Source organism: Siphateles boraxobius, unplaced genomic scaffold (genome assembly GCF_051911475.1).
Source record: "Siphateles boraxobius isolate OS27281-9 unplaced genomic scaffold, OSU_SipBor_1 66, whole genome shotgun sequence".
Lineage (NCBI taxonomy): Eukaryota > Metazoa > Chordata > Actinopteri > Cypriniformes > Leuciscidae > Siphateles > Siphateles boraxobius.
The window spans coordinates 20097833-20115680 of record NW_027509193.1 but is presented as its reverse complement, the minus strand read 5'-3'; the positions used below and the strand labels follow the sequence as shown (position 1 = coordinate 20115680).

Here is a 17848-nt window from a genome sequence, read left to right as displayed (position 1 = left end):
AGCTGGGTTCAGTGCTCAAGAACAGGCCCTGAGTGTAAATTCGCAGTCTTTCTTTCTCTAATTTCTCAGTTTATTTATATTCTTGCTGAGGTATAATGTCAAACTGGATGTATTGTGATGTTCCAGATGTCTGTCAGTTAGACGATTAGAATGGAGATCACATTCCTATGGTTATTAAACCAGAGTTCAGCAATCATTGTATCTAATCTGTGTGTGGTCTGTAGTGATTAACACTGTATAATATGGGATATAGGTTTTTCATTGGCTAGTACTGATAATGATATATATCTACAGAGCAGGGTGACAATTTGACTAGGCAGACTTTTTGCATTTTCTCTGGATATTTGGTGGAAATTCTGATTTAAATATGTAGAACAGAGCTGAGAATACTACACTGTTATTGGTACTTTATACTAAGAACATCAATTAGATTTTAATATGATTATGAACATGGGGTTTAACTGATGCTAACTCAGACAAGCTTTACAGACCATCCCAGAGGAATGAACTGGAGATTTCCATGTGATTTTCAGTAAAATGTGCTCATGACTTAGTAAAAATGATTGGATAATATTCTTATGTGGCCTGGATTTTTGTGCATTTTTGTGCCGAGAATTCAAATCAAAAAAGAGGTGAACACTTCTCAGAGTCAACTGAGAAGTCTAAAGCCTAATTTGAAAGCAGTTACAGGTTGTAACATTAGTGTAAGGAGCCGTTCACACATTTGTGTGTCTGAAATCGCGTACTTCCATAGCAGAGATGTATTCGATTTCCTAAACTAAATCTGCAAAACTATTTTTGGTTTTGGCCATTCAGTTACATGAAAACAGCGTTTTGGGGGCCTGACAATGCAGACTTTTGAAAACAGGTTTCAAAGTGCAAGTTTTTGTTGATGATAGTGTTATCGTCTCTGCAAAACTACACAATTGTGAATTTGTGAAAACGGTGACGTAAATTTGTGAAACCTGTGACGTCATGCGAATGTGTATTACGTGTTCAGTCTATAGGTGCTTAGTTTTTCTTTACAAAGTGACTTCACTAACTACTGGCCTGGCTGCATAATACAGCGTTTTTAATCATTGTCAAAGATTCGTGTGAATAGGGATCATTTTGACAGTGGTGTCGTCTGTATGTGGAAAACCTTTCGATTTTAATACATTGTTGTCGTATAAACGTACCCTAAGTCAACATAACTGTTTCTAATGATTCTACAACATGTTCAGTATGGTACTCTTTAGTTATTATTGACACTAAAATTACTTGAATCAGTATTTCTATCATGACAACTCTCGGAATAGTTTAGCATGGTAATGGATACGACAATGTTAATGTATTTGGTCTTGGCGGAATAGATCTGCTACACTCCTGCTGCTGCTGCTGTTTATTATTGCGGCCGCTGCTACAGAGCAAGAACAAAGACTTGCTTCTGTCAGTACATTCACAGACATGCTGCTGTGAGCATATAATACATACTGCTACCACACAAATAGTGTACATGAAATTACCCTTAGCAGATCTGTGCAGGTGGAGCTAGGAGAGATGTCATTTAGCGAGACTTATAGCAAACACAAAACCAAACTATTTAAATGCTAAGCAGCCAAGCAACAGAGACCAATCAGTTTGTGATGTGATTACAGATTGAATGAAGGACCTATCAGTCTGCACCATCTAGAGTTTCATGACTGAATTAGATGTACATTTACATTTAGTCATTTAGCAGACGCTTTTATCCAAAGCGACTTACAACTGAGGACAAAAGCAAGCGAGTCATCGTGAAGAGGGAAAAAACAACGCAAGAAGAGCTCAAAATACAAAGTTCAGGCATTGCTCAGAGTAGCAAAAGCCAGACAAGGGAAGATTTAAAAGGGAAGGAAAGATTTAAAAGAGAAGGAATTTTTTTTTCTAAATTTTTTTTATGTTAAGTACTCACGGAAGAGATGAGTTTCAGTTGTCTTTTGAATGCTGTCAGGGATTCTGCATGTGTATTCATTTGGTTACATTCATTTACATTTACTTTTTTATTTAGAAAAAGGTGATGTTTTTTTTCAGTAAGGATGCATTACATTGATTATAAGTGAAAGTAATGACATTTATAATGTTATAAAATATTTATATTTCAAATAAATGCTGATCTTTTGAATTTTATAATTATCATAAAATCCTGAAAAATATGTATCACGGTTTCCACAAAAAAATATTAACCAGCACAACTGTTTTAAACGTTGTTGTTTTTTGAGGATCACATCAACATGTTAGAATGATTTCTGAAGGATCGTGTGATAATGAAGACTGGAGTAATAATGCTGAAAATTGTAACAATATTTCACAATATTGCGGTTTTATTGTATTTTTGATCAAATTAATGCAGCCTTGGTGAGCATTTTTTTTTAACTTGCAAACCGCAGACGTTTAGAAACTTTTTAGTGTAGTTGTTCTTTCTGATTTTATACATGTTAATTTAGGAATGAAGACTGAGACATAATTTAATAATCCACACTATTTACTTCTCAGGAGTTGTTTGAAGATCTGGAAAAGCATTTATGATATAATGACAGCAAAATGAAATGGAATTGAATTAAAATTGACAATGGTAGTTACTTAAAATATTAATAATATATACAGAAAAAGTACGTTATCCAATGACAAGTATTCTTTTAACTGGCACAAGGGTGAGCTACATAACATTATCTGTAAATCAGCCATGTACACCTTTTTCGTTTTAGCTGTGTATCAATTTGAAATGCATGCCTGGAAACACATCTGACAACTAAAAATGTCCTCTTCTCTGTTTTCTGTCTTTCTTAGGTCACCGTGCTGGACTGACTCGCTCTGATAGGTTTGACCCGAGAGCATTTTGTGACCTCTGGACACCGGGTCTCGATTCATCTTGCGTCACATCGTCCTAGTCAGTCGTCCTGAAAACTGGTGGTTTGGAGTGAGCTCAGATCCCCGTGAAGTATCAAACCCCTTCTCAAACAGTGCTGGAATATACTGCCTTACACACTTCTATTCCAAGAAAACTTTGGGATTGTATCCAGAGAGTTGCATAACACCAAAACAAATAATAGTACACCTGTGAGCCGTACACTGTGATCGCATGGTGTCATAACCACCCACACGCACCCTGGATCACCAATCATTAACCAGTCTCTGTCTTACAGCCACAATAGTAAGCACCCACTCGGACAATCGCAGACAAAGCTCTCCTAGTTGGATTACCAAAAGTAGATCATGATGGGAAAGTAGACATCCGTCATCACGGATAGCCTGCACAGAGGTCTGGGACTCAGTGTTGTATCTGAGCGTGCCATGTCTGGAAACGGCAACCCTTGCCCCAGCCCTTTAGGGGGCTTCCCTATGCCGCACTACCCTTACTTCTTTCCTCATATGCTAGGAGGGCTCTCCCCTCCTTCACTTCCAGGACTTCCTGTCAGTGGATACAGCACTCCATCTCCTGCAAGTAAGTATCCCTTGTTTCCAGTGTGAAACATCTGCAACTTGCTATTAGAAAAATTTAGGTGTGTCACACTTAAACAACAGTGCATGATGGTCTGAGAAAGTGTTTTCTGTAGTGTGCTATTGTGAAATTAAGTACATAATAAATAAACAAGAAGTACATAATTAAATAAATATCCGGTACCTGAGGCTAATCAATCAGGACTTACAGTTGCAGCATAGCTAAACCTTAAAGGAACAGTTCACCCAAAAATGAAAATGATGATATATATAGTTTGTATTCCCCATAAAACAATAGTTTATAGTATGAAAGTCAATTTCTGCCTTCAAGTCCATTTACACAGAACATGTTTGTGCATTCCAATGCACTGCTTTTCCATTGTTTTTATGTCAACCTACTCTAGACGGACATGTTTGACTATTGCGCTCAGGTCTTTTGCATCATCTTGTGCATGGCACAGCGAACTAAAGATGTTGTACTCAAGTTAAAAGAAGTATAACTTTTTAAAAATTTGTGTTAAGAGCTTGCGTCTATTTTCATTCCACTGACTTGCATCTCGCATTCTGTGTAAATGGTCCCTTATAATAAGCAAATAACAAGCTAGTCTACAAGGGAATATTATATCTCAAAATGTGACTAAATCTCAGTTGTGACTTGTTAATTTTAAACGTTATCTCACAAATGCACAATAATTACTACAAATATCATAGTGATCAATTTTAATGTGTTCTTGCTGCATAGAAGTATGTATATATATATTTGTTTTAAATCTTACAGGGCCCAAACGTTTTAACGATAGTGTAACCGATAAGTCATTCATATGACGTGTTACTACGGTTTATTCCAAGACTTCTGAAATCATACGATAGCTTTTTGAGAAATGGTTGGTCATTAAAATCAGATGACTATGCAGCTTTCCATTGAAATATTCTGTATAATTCAGTTCAATTCAATTCACAATTATTTGTGTAGCGCTTTTCACAATACACATCATTTCAAAGCAGCTTTGCAGAAAATGCATGAGTCCACATCGCACAGTTGCTATGTCTTTTACAGATGTGCTCACTACAGTCTATTCTTGCAGATATGGTGGTTGCTTCTGTGTGTACTTTACAAATCACCCACTGACCATATTAAGCCTTAGGAGACCCTGGATTAAATACAGTTGAAGCCCAACTTGAATTTTCCAACAACCACTAAGGGACCATTTTAAAATCTTTAAAGAGAGTTTTGCTTTTATTGCTTTGAAATGTGGCTCTTTATATCTTTTGAAAATCTACTTCAGCTTGCAAATGCATAAATGTATGAAATATAATTTAGATCAATATGTTAGAGTGACTCACTATTTAAAATCTCTCTGAAGTTTTGGTTCATTTTTGACTGTGATCTGACAGGTGTTTTTATGCCCAGCTTTATTCTCTTTTCCACTAATATGCATTGAATTTGATTACAGCCGTACATGATCCTGATGTATCATAAGGTCTTAATGTGTCAGATCTCATTGGTTGTTTGGTCTGTTCTGCACTTTGAGGTGCAAAAACCACCGGAATGTTTTTGGGCAAAACCGAGATGCCGTGCTGCCCACAGCGCCTGGGGTTGTGAGCGTCCTTACGTGAACTACAATTGTGTGGGTTAGCTTGGTCTGTCTGTGCAAGAGTATTTGCATGTCAGTACTTGATTATTACTGATTGAACCATGAAAAAGTCTACTTTCTTTAGCTTCTTTAATGTGAACAATAGTAGGGCTGTTCAGTATATCCCAAAAATCATCTTAATATCTTTCATCATTTTTGACAATATTTTATATATTTATTTGATATTTATTAATTTGCTCTAATATAGGTCAAAAAGAAGAACCATCATCAAGTATGAGTACGTAAATGTAAAGATTGTTGCTTTGTGGCGCTTTCAAAACATTTGAGTATCCCAACCAGCCCAAAGTAATATTGGCTCTACCAATGGTGTGAATTTGGGGCGGGACTATCTGTTTGAACTGATGGGACACGCCTAAACTTTTTTGAGAATAGATTGGGGCAATAATGCAAATCACAATTTTTTTCTTTTAATTGATTTGTAAAAAATGACCATTTGAACTGATTCACGGAAATGAACCTAACTTTTATGCCTTTTTTTTTCTAATACTAATAAAAAAATAGCTATTTAATTTTTAATGATGCAATTTACTGTGTCAATGTTTTTAATTGATTCATTTTGAAAATGACAGTTTGAAACTGATTCATCGAAACGAACCGAACTCTTACACCAATTTTTGCTGCTACTGTCAAAGAAAATGGTAATTTTAAGTAATTATGGCAACCACTGTATGAGAGTTTTTATTTGATTAATTAAAAATGACAGTTTGAACTGATTCATGGAAATGATTAAAACTCTATGCCGTTCTTTCTACTGATGTGTAAATCAGGAATGCTATTAAAACATTGTTTTAAGACAAGTTTGTATCGCAAAAAAATCACAATATTTATTATAATATGTTATGTAATATAATATTACAATTACAAGTCCATAATGAGTAAATTATACAGCAGGATGATTTCTAGTTTCCCTTGTCTTCAATCGTAGCCTTTCAATCATCCCTACCGAGAGGAAGAGTTGTCGTGTGGTTCAGTGATCTGTGGAGGCGTCCACTTTGCACACTTGAAATGACAGTACATAATGTTTTGACTCGGTGGGTGGGATCACATCTTAAGTCAGCTCCTGATGCAGTGGCTGCCGCCAACCACCGTCGGCAGGAAGGATTTGGCAGTCAGTCAGCGGCTGCTCCCTCCTGGGCCTGGAGCTACTAATGTGCCACTCTGCATAGTGCTATGTGACGAACAACCCTCTGACGCTCTTGGGGCTAATTATTACAAACCCCATGCTGACTTGCGGAAAGACTCCGCACGCTGTCAGGCGAGAAAAGACGTGCATCAAAAATTTGGCGGCCCATGTGAGAAAAGGGAGATGGGGGTGTTATGGGAACGTTATTATTTTGCTTACAGAAGATGATGCAAAAGTTTGCATGGAATTTCCTCTGGTAAGCCTATTAGTCAAGGAGACTGTATCACCGTGAAACCCAAATAAGTTTGTTGGTTTGGCTTTAGGAGTTTGCATGAGGTCCAAATGAGAGAACACTGATCGATGGGGTGCGGAGCATATATTTTTATCGTCTTCCGGAGGAGTTGGGCTATGGAATATTGATGGATATGGAGGTGCCTGTTATTGTCGAGCTCTCCTAACTTGACTTAAACAGCCGCTTGAAGGAATACCCAGGGTGCTACGTGTCACTTGCTGCGCTGTAATGATGTGTCAACTGCCAGGCACAGAATTCAAGCAGCTGGAAGGTATTTTGATTAGATTTGGGCTCAGTGGGGTTATGCAGAACTAGCAGACTTCTATCTCTGATTTGGATATCTTAGTTAGCATGATATGTGAGTGTTTCAGTGTGGTTTCTAGAAAGGAAATTGGACCCCTGTCCTCCTGATGAAGATTGAAAGTGATTCTAACTCTGATGCTCATGCATGTACAAGATTTATACATCTCGGCACTTCATTCATGAATTACTCAGCTATCATCATAGAGGCTTTGTATACTAAAAAAAGCAAGTGACCAGATTTGTCAGTTAAGTATGACTTGAATGACTCCGCTTTTTTTGAACACCTTGGAGGTCTGCGAAGACTCATTCGGATTTCATTAGTGTCGCTAGCAAATGTAGTGTATTTTGCAATTCGGCAAACTGCTCTGAAAAGTGTGTGCTTCCAAAATGCACATGGGGGTTGACATGACATTTTCAGGAGTGTCCCGCAGTGTTAGATTGCTATCCTTCATTTAAAGTACTATAACAAAAATGTTCTAAATCATTTATGGTTAATAATTAAACCTACTTTGTATGACCACATTCAATAAGAGATAGCATGAAATTTATTAATTTATTTATTGATTGATTGATTGATTGATTGATTGATTTATAAATAACATTATTTATCTATTTATTAATAACAATTGTTATTTATGTTTATTTTTATAGGTTGTGCTCAGGTTCTCAGTCTCCACCAGTGTTAGCGCAGGCTAATGAAGTGTGTTACCCTGATCAGACCTGTCAGGTGTTGTGTTCTTTTGGGCCTTCCAGACAATTTTCAACAAATCTGGGCTGCTGTATTTTTTTGTATAGCCCTAATCCTTGATAGCTCCGTTTCCTCAGATTCAAACTTCTGTTCTGTCACAAGCTCCCCCAAGCACCACTTGAGTTAAATTTAGAACGCAGTTGTATGCCACAAAGTGGTTAGCATCAGCTACCAACAACCCCTGCCTGCTTCCCTCTAGGGTCCCTGCAGAAAGAAAAGTATAGAAATATTCAAAGCTTTGCAACTGTGCTCAGTTCTGTTGGGAAATGAAGATGACTCTCCTTGGTTCGGTTTATTAATTTTTGATATGTTGTTGCTGCTGTGTCTCATTGGCTTTTCGTAAGCAACAGCAGAGCAACAACAGCAGAATGAGTTGGCTTATGCGACAGGAATGTCTTTTTATACTACTACATTTCCCTCGATGTTTAGGTGACCTTTAGCCTTGACGTGTAGCTGTGCTGTGTGGAATCATTTGCATGATTGAGATGCATGACAAAGCCAACAAAATGTTAAATCCCTCTCAGTGCTGAATGCACCCCATGTCTATACTTACATCTCAGTTTATTGTCACTTACAGCACTGTTAGGTCAAGTCACCTTTATTTATGTAGCGCTTTGTACAATACAAATAGTTTCAAACTATTACAGTGATAACAGGAAAAGGATTTAATTATGCAAAAAGACGTCATTTCGTCTGGAAAGCAGCTCTAAAAACAAAAATAGCGTCATTGTTCAGCTGAAGTCAGTTTAGTGTTGATACAGTTCCGTTGTGATCAATTGTCATCAATTATTAAACTAGTTAATTTTATCTCTAAAGCAGCTCTGGAGAAAACAGTGATGTCATTGTCCAGCTCCGTTCAGTTCTCATACAACAGCAGCAGTGCAGTCAGATCAATCATATTGGTGAATATTAAGTGTCCTCCACTAAGTAAGCCAGAGGTGACAGTGGCAAGAATCCCAAACTCAGAGGTGACAGAATGGAGAAAAAAACCTTGGGAGAAACCAGGCTCAGAATGAACACACTGTGATTATGATTCAGGCTGCATCCGAAGTCAGAAGTCAGATTTTGGCTTGATAGCATTTAAAATAATTCATCCAGTTCCTTCTGCTTGAAGATTGGATCTGTCACGCCGGTACGGAGCCGAAGCTGCCCATAGAGGACTTATCTGGTTCTTGTGGTATTTGCTGAGGATCTGTACCGATGGCTGTCATGTCGACGATGTCTTCATAGGGGATTGTTCTTGCTGACACGCTCTCTGCTGGCATTCAGGGCTGCGTTGTGGGTGTGTCCAGGTGTAGGTCCAGATCCGGCTGACTACAGTAATTTCGGGATAAGGATGAAAGAGACAGACTGATATTAGCATAAATGCCATTCTTCTTGATGTTACAAATACATTGAGTGTTGTGTTCTGTATAAATAGAGAGTATTTCATTCATTGTCACTTTAATTAACAAAATTATTATTGTTTAATTACCTCATAAAAATAGTTAGATAATGTTTTTTATGATTTGTTAACAACTTATTAACCAAGTAATGTACAGTATTTTTAAACTAGTAGTAGGGGTTGTTAAAGGGATAGTTCACCCAAAAATGAAAATTCTGTCAGTATTTACTAACCCTCATGTTGTTCCAACCCCGTAAGACCTTCGTTCATCTTCGGAACACGAATTAAGATATTTTTGATGAAATCTGAGAGCTGGATCACTCCTCCATACTAGTCCATATATAGGCTTCTTCAGGGATTGAAACTTGCCGGCCCCGAAAAGTCATTAAAGACATCGTTAAAATAGTCCAAGTGACTACAGTGGCTCAATCTTAAGTTTATCAAGCGACGAGAATACTTTTTGTGCGCAAAAACAAACAAAAATAACGACTTTATTTCAACTATTCATTTCCTTCTCTTTGGGCATCTTGTCAGTTAACGTTGTCTGATAGCGTAGAGCTATGTCACACGAAGGCTCACTATTGGCCGACGCTGGTCATGTGGGTGTTGCGTGTGACGTACAACAACAGAAGCTTACGCTGTTACACTAAGTTAACTGACTCGAGGCCCACAGAGAAGGAAATGAATAGTTGAAATAAAGTTGTTATTTTTGTTTGTTTTTGCGCACAAAAAGTATTCTCGTCGTTTGATAAACTTAAGATTGAGCCACTGTAGTCACTTGGACTATTTTAACAATGTCTTTAACGACTTTTCGGGGCTTACACATTTTAATCCCTGAAGAAGCCTATGGACTAGTATGGAGGAGTGATCCAGCTCTCAGATTTCATCAAAAATATCTTAATTCGTGTTCCGAAGATGAACGAAGGTCTTACGGGGTTGGAACAACATGAGGGTGAGTAAATACTGACAGGATTTACATTTTTGGGTGAACTAACCCTTTAATATGGTTATTAGGAGTAAAAAATTCTCACTTTAGATTAGGTCACAGAACATCGGAAAATGTCATTAAAGGTTGGGTTGGCAATTTTAGAGAGGCTAGCAATAGCAAGCTAGCTTTGAAAGCATAAGATCTAACTATAAATGATAACTATACACTAATAGCTTGCAAATGATTTGTACGTTCTTTATTTCTGTATACTTATAAAGTGTTACATTAGATTTTAACTTAAAGGAATAGTAATAAATTGTCAAAGATCTCCAAAAGAGCACTGTCCCTTTAAGAGCACACTAGCTAAAGTTTATTTCTTAGTTCAGTTGAGTTCATTGGGTTTGTATCCTGAAGAAAAGTACAACACCCTTCATTAATGTTAATTTGAGGTGCACAGTAAACTGTTTCAAACTAATTACACAAACTCTTTTATATTAACAATACTAATCATTCTAATCAATTGGTTTTAATTTGTTACGCTCTATTTTTTCAAGGACTATCTAACCAGCATCCCAGAGGTCCCTTCACTATTATAACAAGCACTTATTTTGTAATTCAAACTGAATATTTATCCATCTTTCATATATTATGTTTTGATGCCTGAATTCACCTACTAACTAATCATTTTAGTGTTTTAACTTTCTTTCTTAGTTCTTTCCTTTTTGTCCATTTATACAGAATATTCCCACATGAACTTTGACCTTGTTACCAAACATATCCAAAACCTGAAGTACACTTCTGGCACTGCGTTTGACACATCTCTCTGGTGCTCGTCAGACTGGTGGTTTGCAGTCCGTGGCCGATACAAGAGCTGCCTGTCCTACACTAGCTGCCTGGAAGACATTTTGACATTTTGTCATGCTACAGTCGTTGACTCACAGTTGCTTGTGTGAGGAGATGGGCCTGTCAGAGGGTCCCTGGTTCTGCTCTGGCTCCTAGAAGTGTGAAAATGCTGCCTGTCTGCTCTGGCACGGGCTGCCCATGTCGTTTAGCTTTCGGGTGTCATCAGGATTTCCGTCTCCTCTGAATGAGGAGCAGACCACCATTGTTTGTCAGACCTGCTGTATCTACTCCTCTTCACGGTGGATATTTTCTCTGTGCTGGCCGTGTGGATGATGGATCTGCATCTGGCAGCCTCCACCTGGGACGCGCCTGGGCTAGGCGTACAGCCTACGGGCCTGTCAGAGTGATATTTATGTCTCCTAACCTTCCGACCAGCGCCACCATGTCACTAGTTCATTCATATGTAGGTTAGGATGTTTTTTAGGTTAACTAATGCATTTCAGTTGCGATTTGAAATAATGAGTCTCAAGTAGTAATTTGCATTAATTTTGATAAATTGCCCATTCCACAAATGTAAAATGGAAGTACGAACCAGACCAAACATTTTAAGTTGATCTACAATGGTCAGTGCTGGGGTGTAGTGGTTAGCGCATGTCCAGACACATCGACATGGTGCTCATGTCAAAAATGCCAGTTCAAACTTTTAACATAAAAAAAATGGCAAAGAGTTAATCTACAGTCAATTTTAGGGGGGAAATTGTTGTCAAAAAATCATCTATTTTTCAGATGCCTGAATGAGGAATTGTCAGAGCGAGTACCTTTGATGTCGGGAGAATTGTCACTGCTCATTTCCGTGCGTCTAACATGGCTGCCCTTCTCTGGATGCCCGGAGCAATGGAGCGAGCTCATGACAATCTCACTGTCACACTTCGCTCATGTCTGAGACGAGCATGGCTGTTGTTGTTGTTTTGAGCAGTCTGATTTGATACATGCTGATGTTGTTTACTTCCACCTGACCTTATCGCTCATCGTATTCATTTCACAGCCCATCTCTGATCTGCAGACATCAGTTTGACCCGATCAGTAGTTTTATAAACACAGGTTGTTATATAAATTCGAAAAATTCGAAATAAGTATTTAAATGAACGTCATCATATTTATCCCGGTAGACATTTAGCTGAAGTTTATTTCTTGTGCTATTACATCATGTGTTAGTAGTTACTAACACATTCAGTAACTATTCAGTGGTTAACTCTTCTGTATGTTACATACTGTAAGGGTTGTCATAACTCTTAAAGGGATGGTTTACCCAAAAATGAAAATTCTTTGTCGTTCCAAACATGACTTTATTATTTTCAGTGGAAAACAAATAAAGACTATTTCAAAACAACTTTCAAAACTAAAGTTCATTGTGACCATGTTTGTCAAGCCCCATAAAGGATAAAAACACCAGAAAAGCACCAAAAAAGTCCATATGACAGACCAAAAGAGGAACAGACTGGTGCACCATTTTTTAGTACGACATAATTACCTCTAACCTGTTTCATCTAAAGGGACCATATTTGATTTGAACATAAGGCTAATTTTTGATCTATTGTATGGCTAAAAAAATTGTTCAAAAGTCTGAGGTTGGTGAATTTTTTTTAAAATGTTTTATTTTTTTATTTTTTAAAGAAAATCCTTTTTCCTTTGTGATTTTAATCACAAAAATACACTAAAAACATTACAATTATGAAATATTACAATTAAAAATAATTGTTTTCTATTTTGTTACGTTTTAAAGTGTAGTGTATCCTGTGATGTCAAAGCTGAATTTTCAGCATCATTACTCCAGTCTTCAGAGTCACATGATCCTTCAGAAATCATTCTAATATGATGATTTGCTGCTCAAGAAACTTTAAATATTATTAAGGTTGAAAACAGTCGTGCTGCTTATATTTTGTTTTCAGGATTCTTTGATGAATAGAAAGTAATTTGAAGCAGAAATAATTTTCAACATTATAAATGTCTTTGCTGTCACTTTTGACAAATGAAATGCATCCTTACTAATAAAAGTATTAGTAATTTCTTTAAATTCTTTATTTTTGTAACATCTTTCAAAAACATATTTTTTGTGTGTAGGTTAAGCAAATAATAAGAAAGTTTTATGTTTGGTAAAGTATTACTAGGGCTTGATTTTATGGTCATTTTTTGTATTGATAGTGAGCTATAGAAAAGACTGTATATTTGTTGGGGGGAAAAAGTGGGAACAATATTGGGAAATGACTTGGGCCTTGACCCTGCATCGTGTCTTAGCATGCATGTTAACCGTTGGGCCACAGCCCTGACTGCGCTCCTCCTACTTGTCAACATGACAATTTATCTTAAACCTATTTAACATCAACCGCAAATGTTTGTCTCTACACGTAAGTCCCACACATAAGTTCTGAGCGCTGACAAGAACGTAGTTTCCTTTAAATCGGGTCTGTGTCATGGTGTCAACCACACACTCCCCGTTCTACTCATCGTGAAAAGGTGTTACAAGCTGATGAGAATGTGTCTAGGCATTTTTTCAGCACTGTTCATCATCAGACAGTGGGTCTGTATTGTAGTGCATCCTCAGGCTGGTCAGCATTACCATCTAATGAGTCATTGACCCAGACCAACAGCCATATTCTGCTTGCGTGCAGCGCATCTCATGTTGGCTCAGGCGGCATCAACTGATCCCTGTGTCCACACAATGTAGCGGGGTGATAGCAGACAGGGTGGCGACCGTACAGCCTGCAGGCATCTTAAATCACCCTGGGTCAGGCGGCCTCTCGGAGAAGAATCTCTCCTTTGGGTCTTGAATTTCTTGCTTTTCTCTCTCTCTCGCTCATGTGCTGCATCTTCATGGCTAAATGACAGCACCCCTTTCTGACTATCAGAAACTCAAGAGTTTATTTGTATTGGGTGGGTTTTTTTTCTGTTTGTTGGCAATTGGGTGTTTTTTCAAATATTGGGACCTTGTCCCAGGGGTTGATTTTTATTAAAACTTCAGCATTATATTTTTGTTATATGATTTGTCATATTAGAACTTTTTTATTACCTTTTTTATTAAATAGATTTGTTTGATTTATAATTGTCATAATTCTCATCTTAAAATTTGAAAGCCCATTAGAAAATATTTATTTATTTATTTTATTTACATAAAAGGATATTTACTATACTGTTCAAAAGATTTTTTTAAAGAAATTAATACTTATAATGTTACAATAGTTCTATTTCAAATAAATGCTGTTCTCTAAAGCTTTCTATTCATCAGAGAATCCTGAAAAAGTATTCCTTAAATATAACAACCAGCTCAACTGTTTTCAACATTGATAATGATCAGAAATTTTCCTTCAGCAGCAAATCGTCATATAAGAATGATTTCGGTAATCATTCAGAATGATTAAGTAATGATGTTGATAATTCAGCTTTTACATGACAGGAAAATTTTCAAAATATATTTCATTAGAAAACAGTTATTTGAAATTGTAACTATTTCACCAACCCAAACTTTAAGTATGTATTATACATTTATTTTAATTTTGTAAAACATTACATTAACATATTATGAACATATTTAATTGTGTGTATTTAGGATATGTAAAATGCTATCTATGAAATTAGCTTCATCGGGGCATGAGAGAAGGGTACCATTTTTCTCCTGAAACATTTATTTATTTGAAAAATTACATCACATTAAATTATTGCATAATTAAAGGTTGTAGATTAGAAATTATGCTCTAATTGAAATGTTTATGGCGGATCAGAAAAAAATTACAAAAATGTGTTATTCTTCTATGTATGTATGTCCAAAAGTGGTTGAAGTTGAAGAAACCCAGAACAAACTCTTAATAACTGAAATCTTAATAGCAGCCATTATACAATCGGTGAGATACGTTCATTTGCCTAGCAAAGGATCTTTCCGACAAGCTGTCACATTCACTCTTAAATACTTTTAACATTGAGGACCCCTGGACCCCTCCATCATGATGGAGCTGGATATAGGGCAATTTAAGTGTACATGGGGAGAGACACTGGGATTCCCTTGAGAACAGGAGGCTCTTATCATACCTTTGGAACAGGCCTCGGGGTGACACTGTTAAAAGAACTGCACTCCCAAGTCGCTAAAAGCCTGTTAAAGTAACTGCTGTTATTGCTCCTATTCTGATCTCTCGCTCATAGACTCGACCTTCACTAGTCCTTGCATTGGAAATGAGGGCAAGCACGAACACTTGGCACTGAAAGGGAGGTGTGGGTGTGTGTGTGTAGGTCAAATCTAATTAGTCTAGCATACTGTAGGAGTGTGAAAAGCATTCTCTCACTGTTACGCTCAGAAAAAGTCTTCACACTCCATATAGCCTGCTGCTTTTATATAACTTAAAATGATCATAATTAGAGTATCAGCTGAGGTGGTTTGGCTTCTGACTCATAAAAAGGCTTTTGTGTGCTTGTATATGATCCAGATCTTCATTGAGCTCCTGTCATGAACTGAAAAAAGTTCATGTCTGCTGATCATAAAACAAAGATTCATTGATTCAGTCCTGCAGTTTGCTCCTGACCCATATTACTTCCGCAATGTGATGATGGATGGAAGTGCAACAGGATATTCAGTGACAAAAAAATGTAGAGCTGGATTTGATTTTATACATCAGGATTGATTGCTTGTGAAAAATTTGTGTAGCTACTATACCATAATGTATAGACGGACCAGCCCACATGACTTAGGTGATGTCACTGGAAAATGAAAGTTGTTTTAGAGAGTAAGTTAATAAAGCTTTTTTTTCTAGGGTAACACAATTTAATTCTGTGCAGTAAAGCCTGGTTCATGTGTGGTGTGTTAAGAGTGCTCTCGTCTGCTCGGAAGGACGTCGGGACCGCTCCGATCTCAAATCGGGGATATCCAGCATGTTGGATTATTTTGGCCCGATTTCTCCTCGTGTGTGGTTTCCCCTGGGGACAAACGAGCACGCAGCCTGTGGACTGTGGCGTGTAGCCAATCAGAAAGCGAGGCGCAGAGGAAGCACCGGGAAACAAAATCAAAACAGCCGACGGCATGGCGCACCAGAAAGTCCGGTGGACGTCGGAGATGGATTTGGTTAAAACAAAATACAAACTATCGCCACTGCATCCTCTTCTTCCGCCATGATTGTTTACTCTGAAGTCACGTTTGATCTCGAGGGATTTTGCGAGAATTTCCGTCTGACCTGGGAATGTTCGGGAGTCAAATCGGTTTGTGTGTGATGTGTTGATTTTGCCATGTTGCTCGCACCACACACGGTACGACCAAAACTGTTAGACCCGTGATTTTTTATCGCCGTGTGTGGGGTCTCTCAGGTTTGGAAATTCGGCCGACAATTTTAAAATCGTCCCGTGTGAACCAGGCTTAAGAGCAAAAAAAAAAAAGTTCACTTTGTAGGTTAGATTTTCTTTTTAGCTCTGTTCCCAAACTGTGTGTGACGTCATATATGTAAACAATGTTTCATAATCTTAATTATTCTGTTTTATAACATGCCTGGTTTTGGTCAAAATCTAAGGAGGCATTACGTGTATCCCTTATGGAGAAGACAGTCCCAGAATGCATTGCATAGAAACATATACGTTCAGTATTAGTAATTAATCAGTATTAATATTTATATACTAATATAGTATATATTAATATTTTAAATTAGCTTTTATTTTTATATTTTCAGTTTTCGATTTTATTTTATTTTGAGTAATATTGTTATGTGCTTTTTATTAATTTTTTAATATTTGTATTTAGCTTTATTTTCATTTAAGTTTTAATAATTTAAGTGCTTCAATTTTATTTTATTTCTAGTATAATATATATTTTATTCCAGCTTTATTTTAATTGATCAAAGGTTTTTAATAGTTTTAGTTTCAGTTAACAATAACAAGTCTGGATCAAATTTGTAAAAAAAGTTTAGATTTATGCTAATTAGGGGATTGCACTGATTCCAGATATCCTTCCCTGATTCGTCAAGTCCCTATAATGACCATTACGCTACCAGAAAACAACAATAACCCTACAGACCAGCCTTGACGACCGTGCATACGTGTAGATTTTGTCATGAGTCATTTTGTACCCACCACTTTTTAAAACATTGAGGCACGGATGTACCTTATACAAATAAATATAACATCTCCAGTTAACTAGCAGACCATTCATTTAGTTCGCTATTAAATAAGAGATCTAGCGCTAAAATGTGCTGTTTTTGAACTCGGGAAGAGCGCTCGTTGCTGCTGCTATCAGTTGCATGGATACAGTGTTCTCTTGCGCCTCGCACAGTCTTCACTCGGACACTCAGATTTCATCAAAAATATCTTAATTTGTGTTCCGAAGATGAACGAAGGTCTTACGGGGTTGGAACAATATTAGGGTGAGTAAATACTGACAGAATTTTCATTTTTGGGTGAACTATCCCTTTAAAACAGAGTCAGACAAAGATGGAGAGACTCAAGAAGAAGTGACAACATGTAGAATGCAACAGGACGTCTCTGAATGGTTAGTTGATGAATTTATGTTGCTGTGGAGTTAACTATCTTCAATTAGCATATTCTGTCATGATAATCTATAAATCGCTCCTATAGGAACTGTTGTGAGATGGACATAGAGTGACTTTTTATTGCATGTGAAAAGAAGGATGCTAAAGTTTGTACTCTAATGTACTCTTATACAACAACTTTTCCTCTTCTCAACATGGAATGCGTGTTCCCGGGGGCGGGGTTTATGTACATTTTAGGGTTGCTGATGTCACTAACCCGGAAGGAATGTCGTGTTGTCCCTACCAGCCGTTTGTTGTAGTCCTTTTCTTTAAAAGCAAATAAAACAGCAACATTTCACATTAGCTAAAGTTAGAAAAGTGAAATCGTGTTTTACCACCCTTTAAAACGCGGTGTTAAAATGAAAACGCACTAGTGTGGACATAGCCTTAGAATACTGAATGCATTAGAAATCTTATCAGTTTCCCTTGTCACTAACACATTGTCCTATCATTGAGCTCTCTTAAATTGAGGGATTACACATTTTATTTATAGTGTAAATTCAGTGTTTGTTTAATTCATAAATTGTTTGAAGGTTGACATTTTTATATGATTTCCCCATAT

The 17848-nt window shown here is 37.1% G+C and overlaps 1 protein-coding gene across 2 annotated transcripts in view; it reads left to right on the top strand.

Annotated features, from left to right (window-relative positions):
* Positions 1–17848, top strand: part of rarab (retinoic acid receptor, alpha b) — a 152345-nt gene that overhangs the window by 62113 nt on the left and 72384 nt on the right. For both annotated transcript variants that reach the window (XM_077212882.1, XM_077212881.1), the window contains exon 3: positions 2806–3460. In XM_077212882.1, the coding sequence (XP_077068997.1) occupies positions 3310–3460 (151 nt within the window). In that variant the 5' untranslated portion in view covers positions 2806–3309. The remainder of the gene's footprint in view (positions 1–2805; positions 3461–17848) is intronic.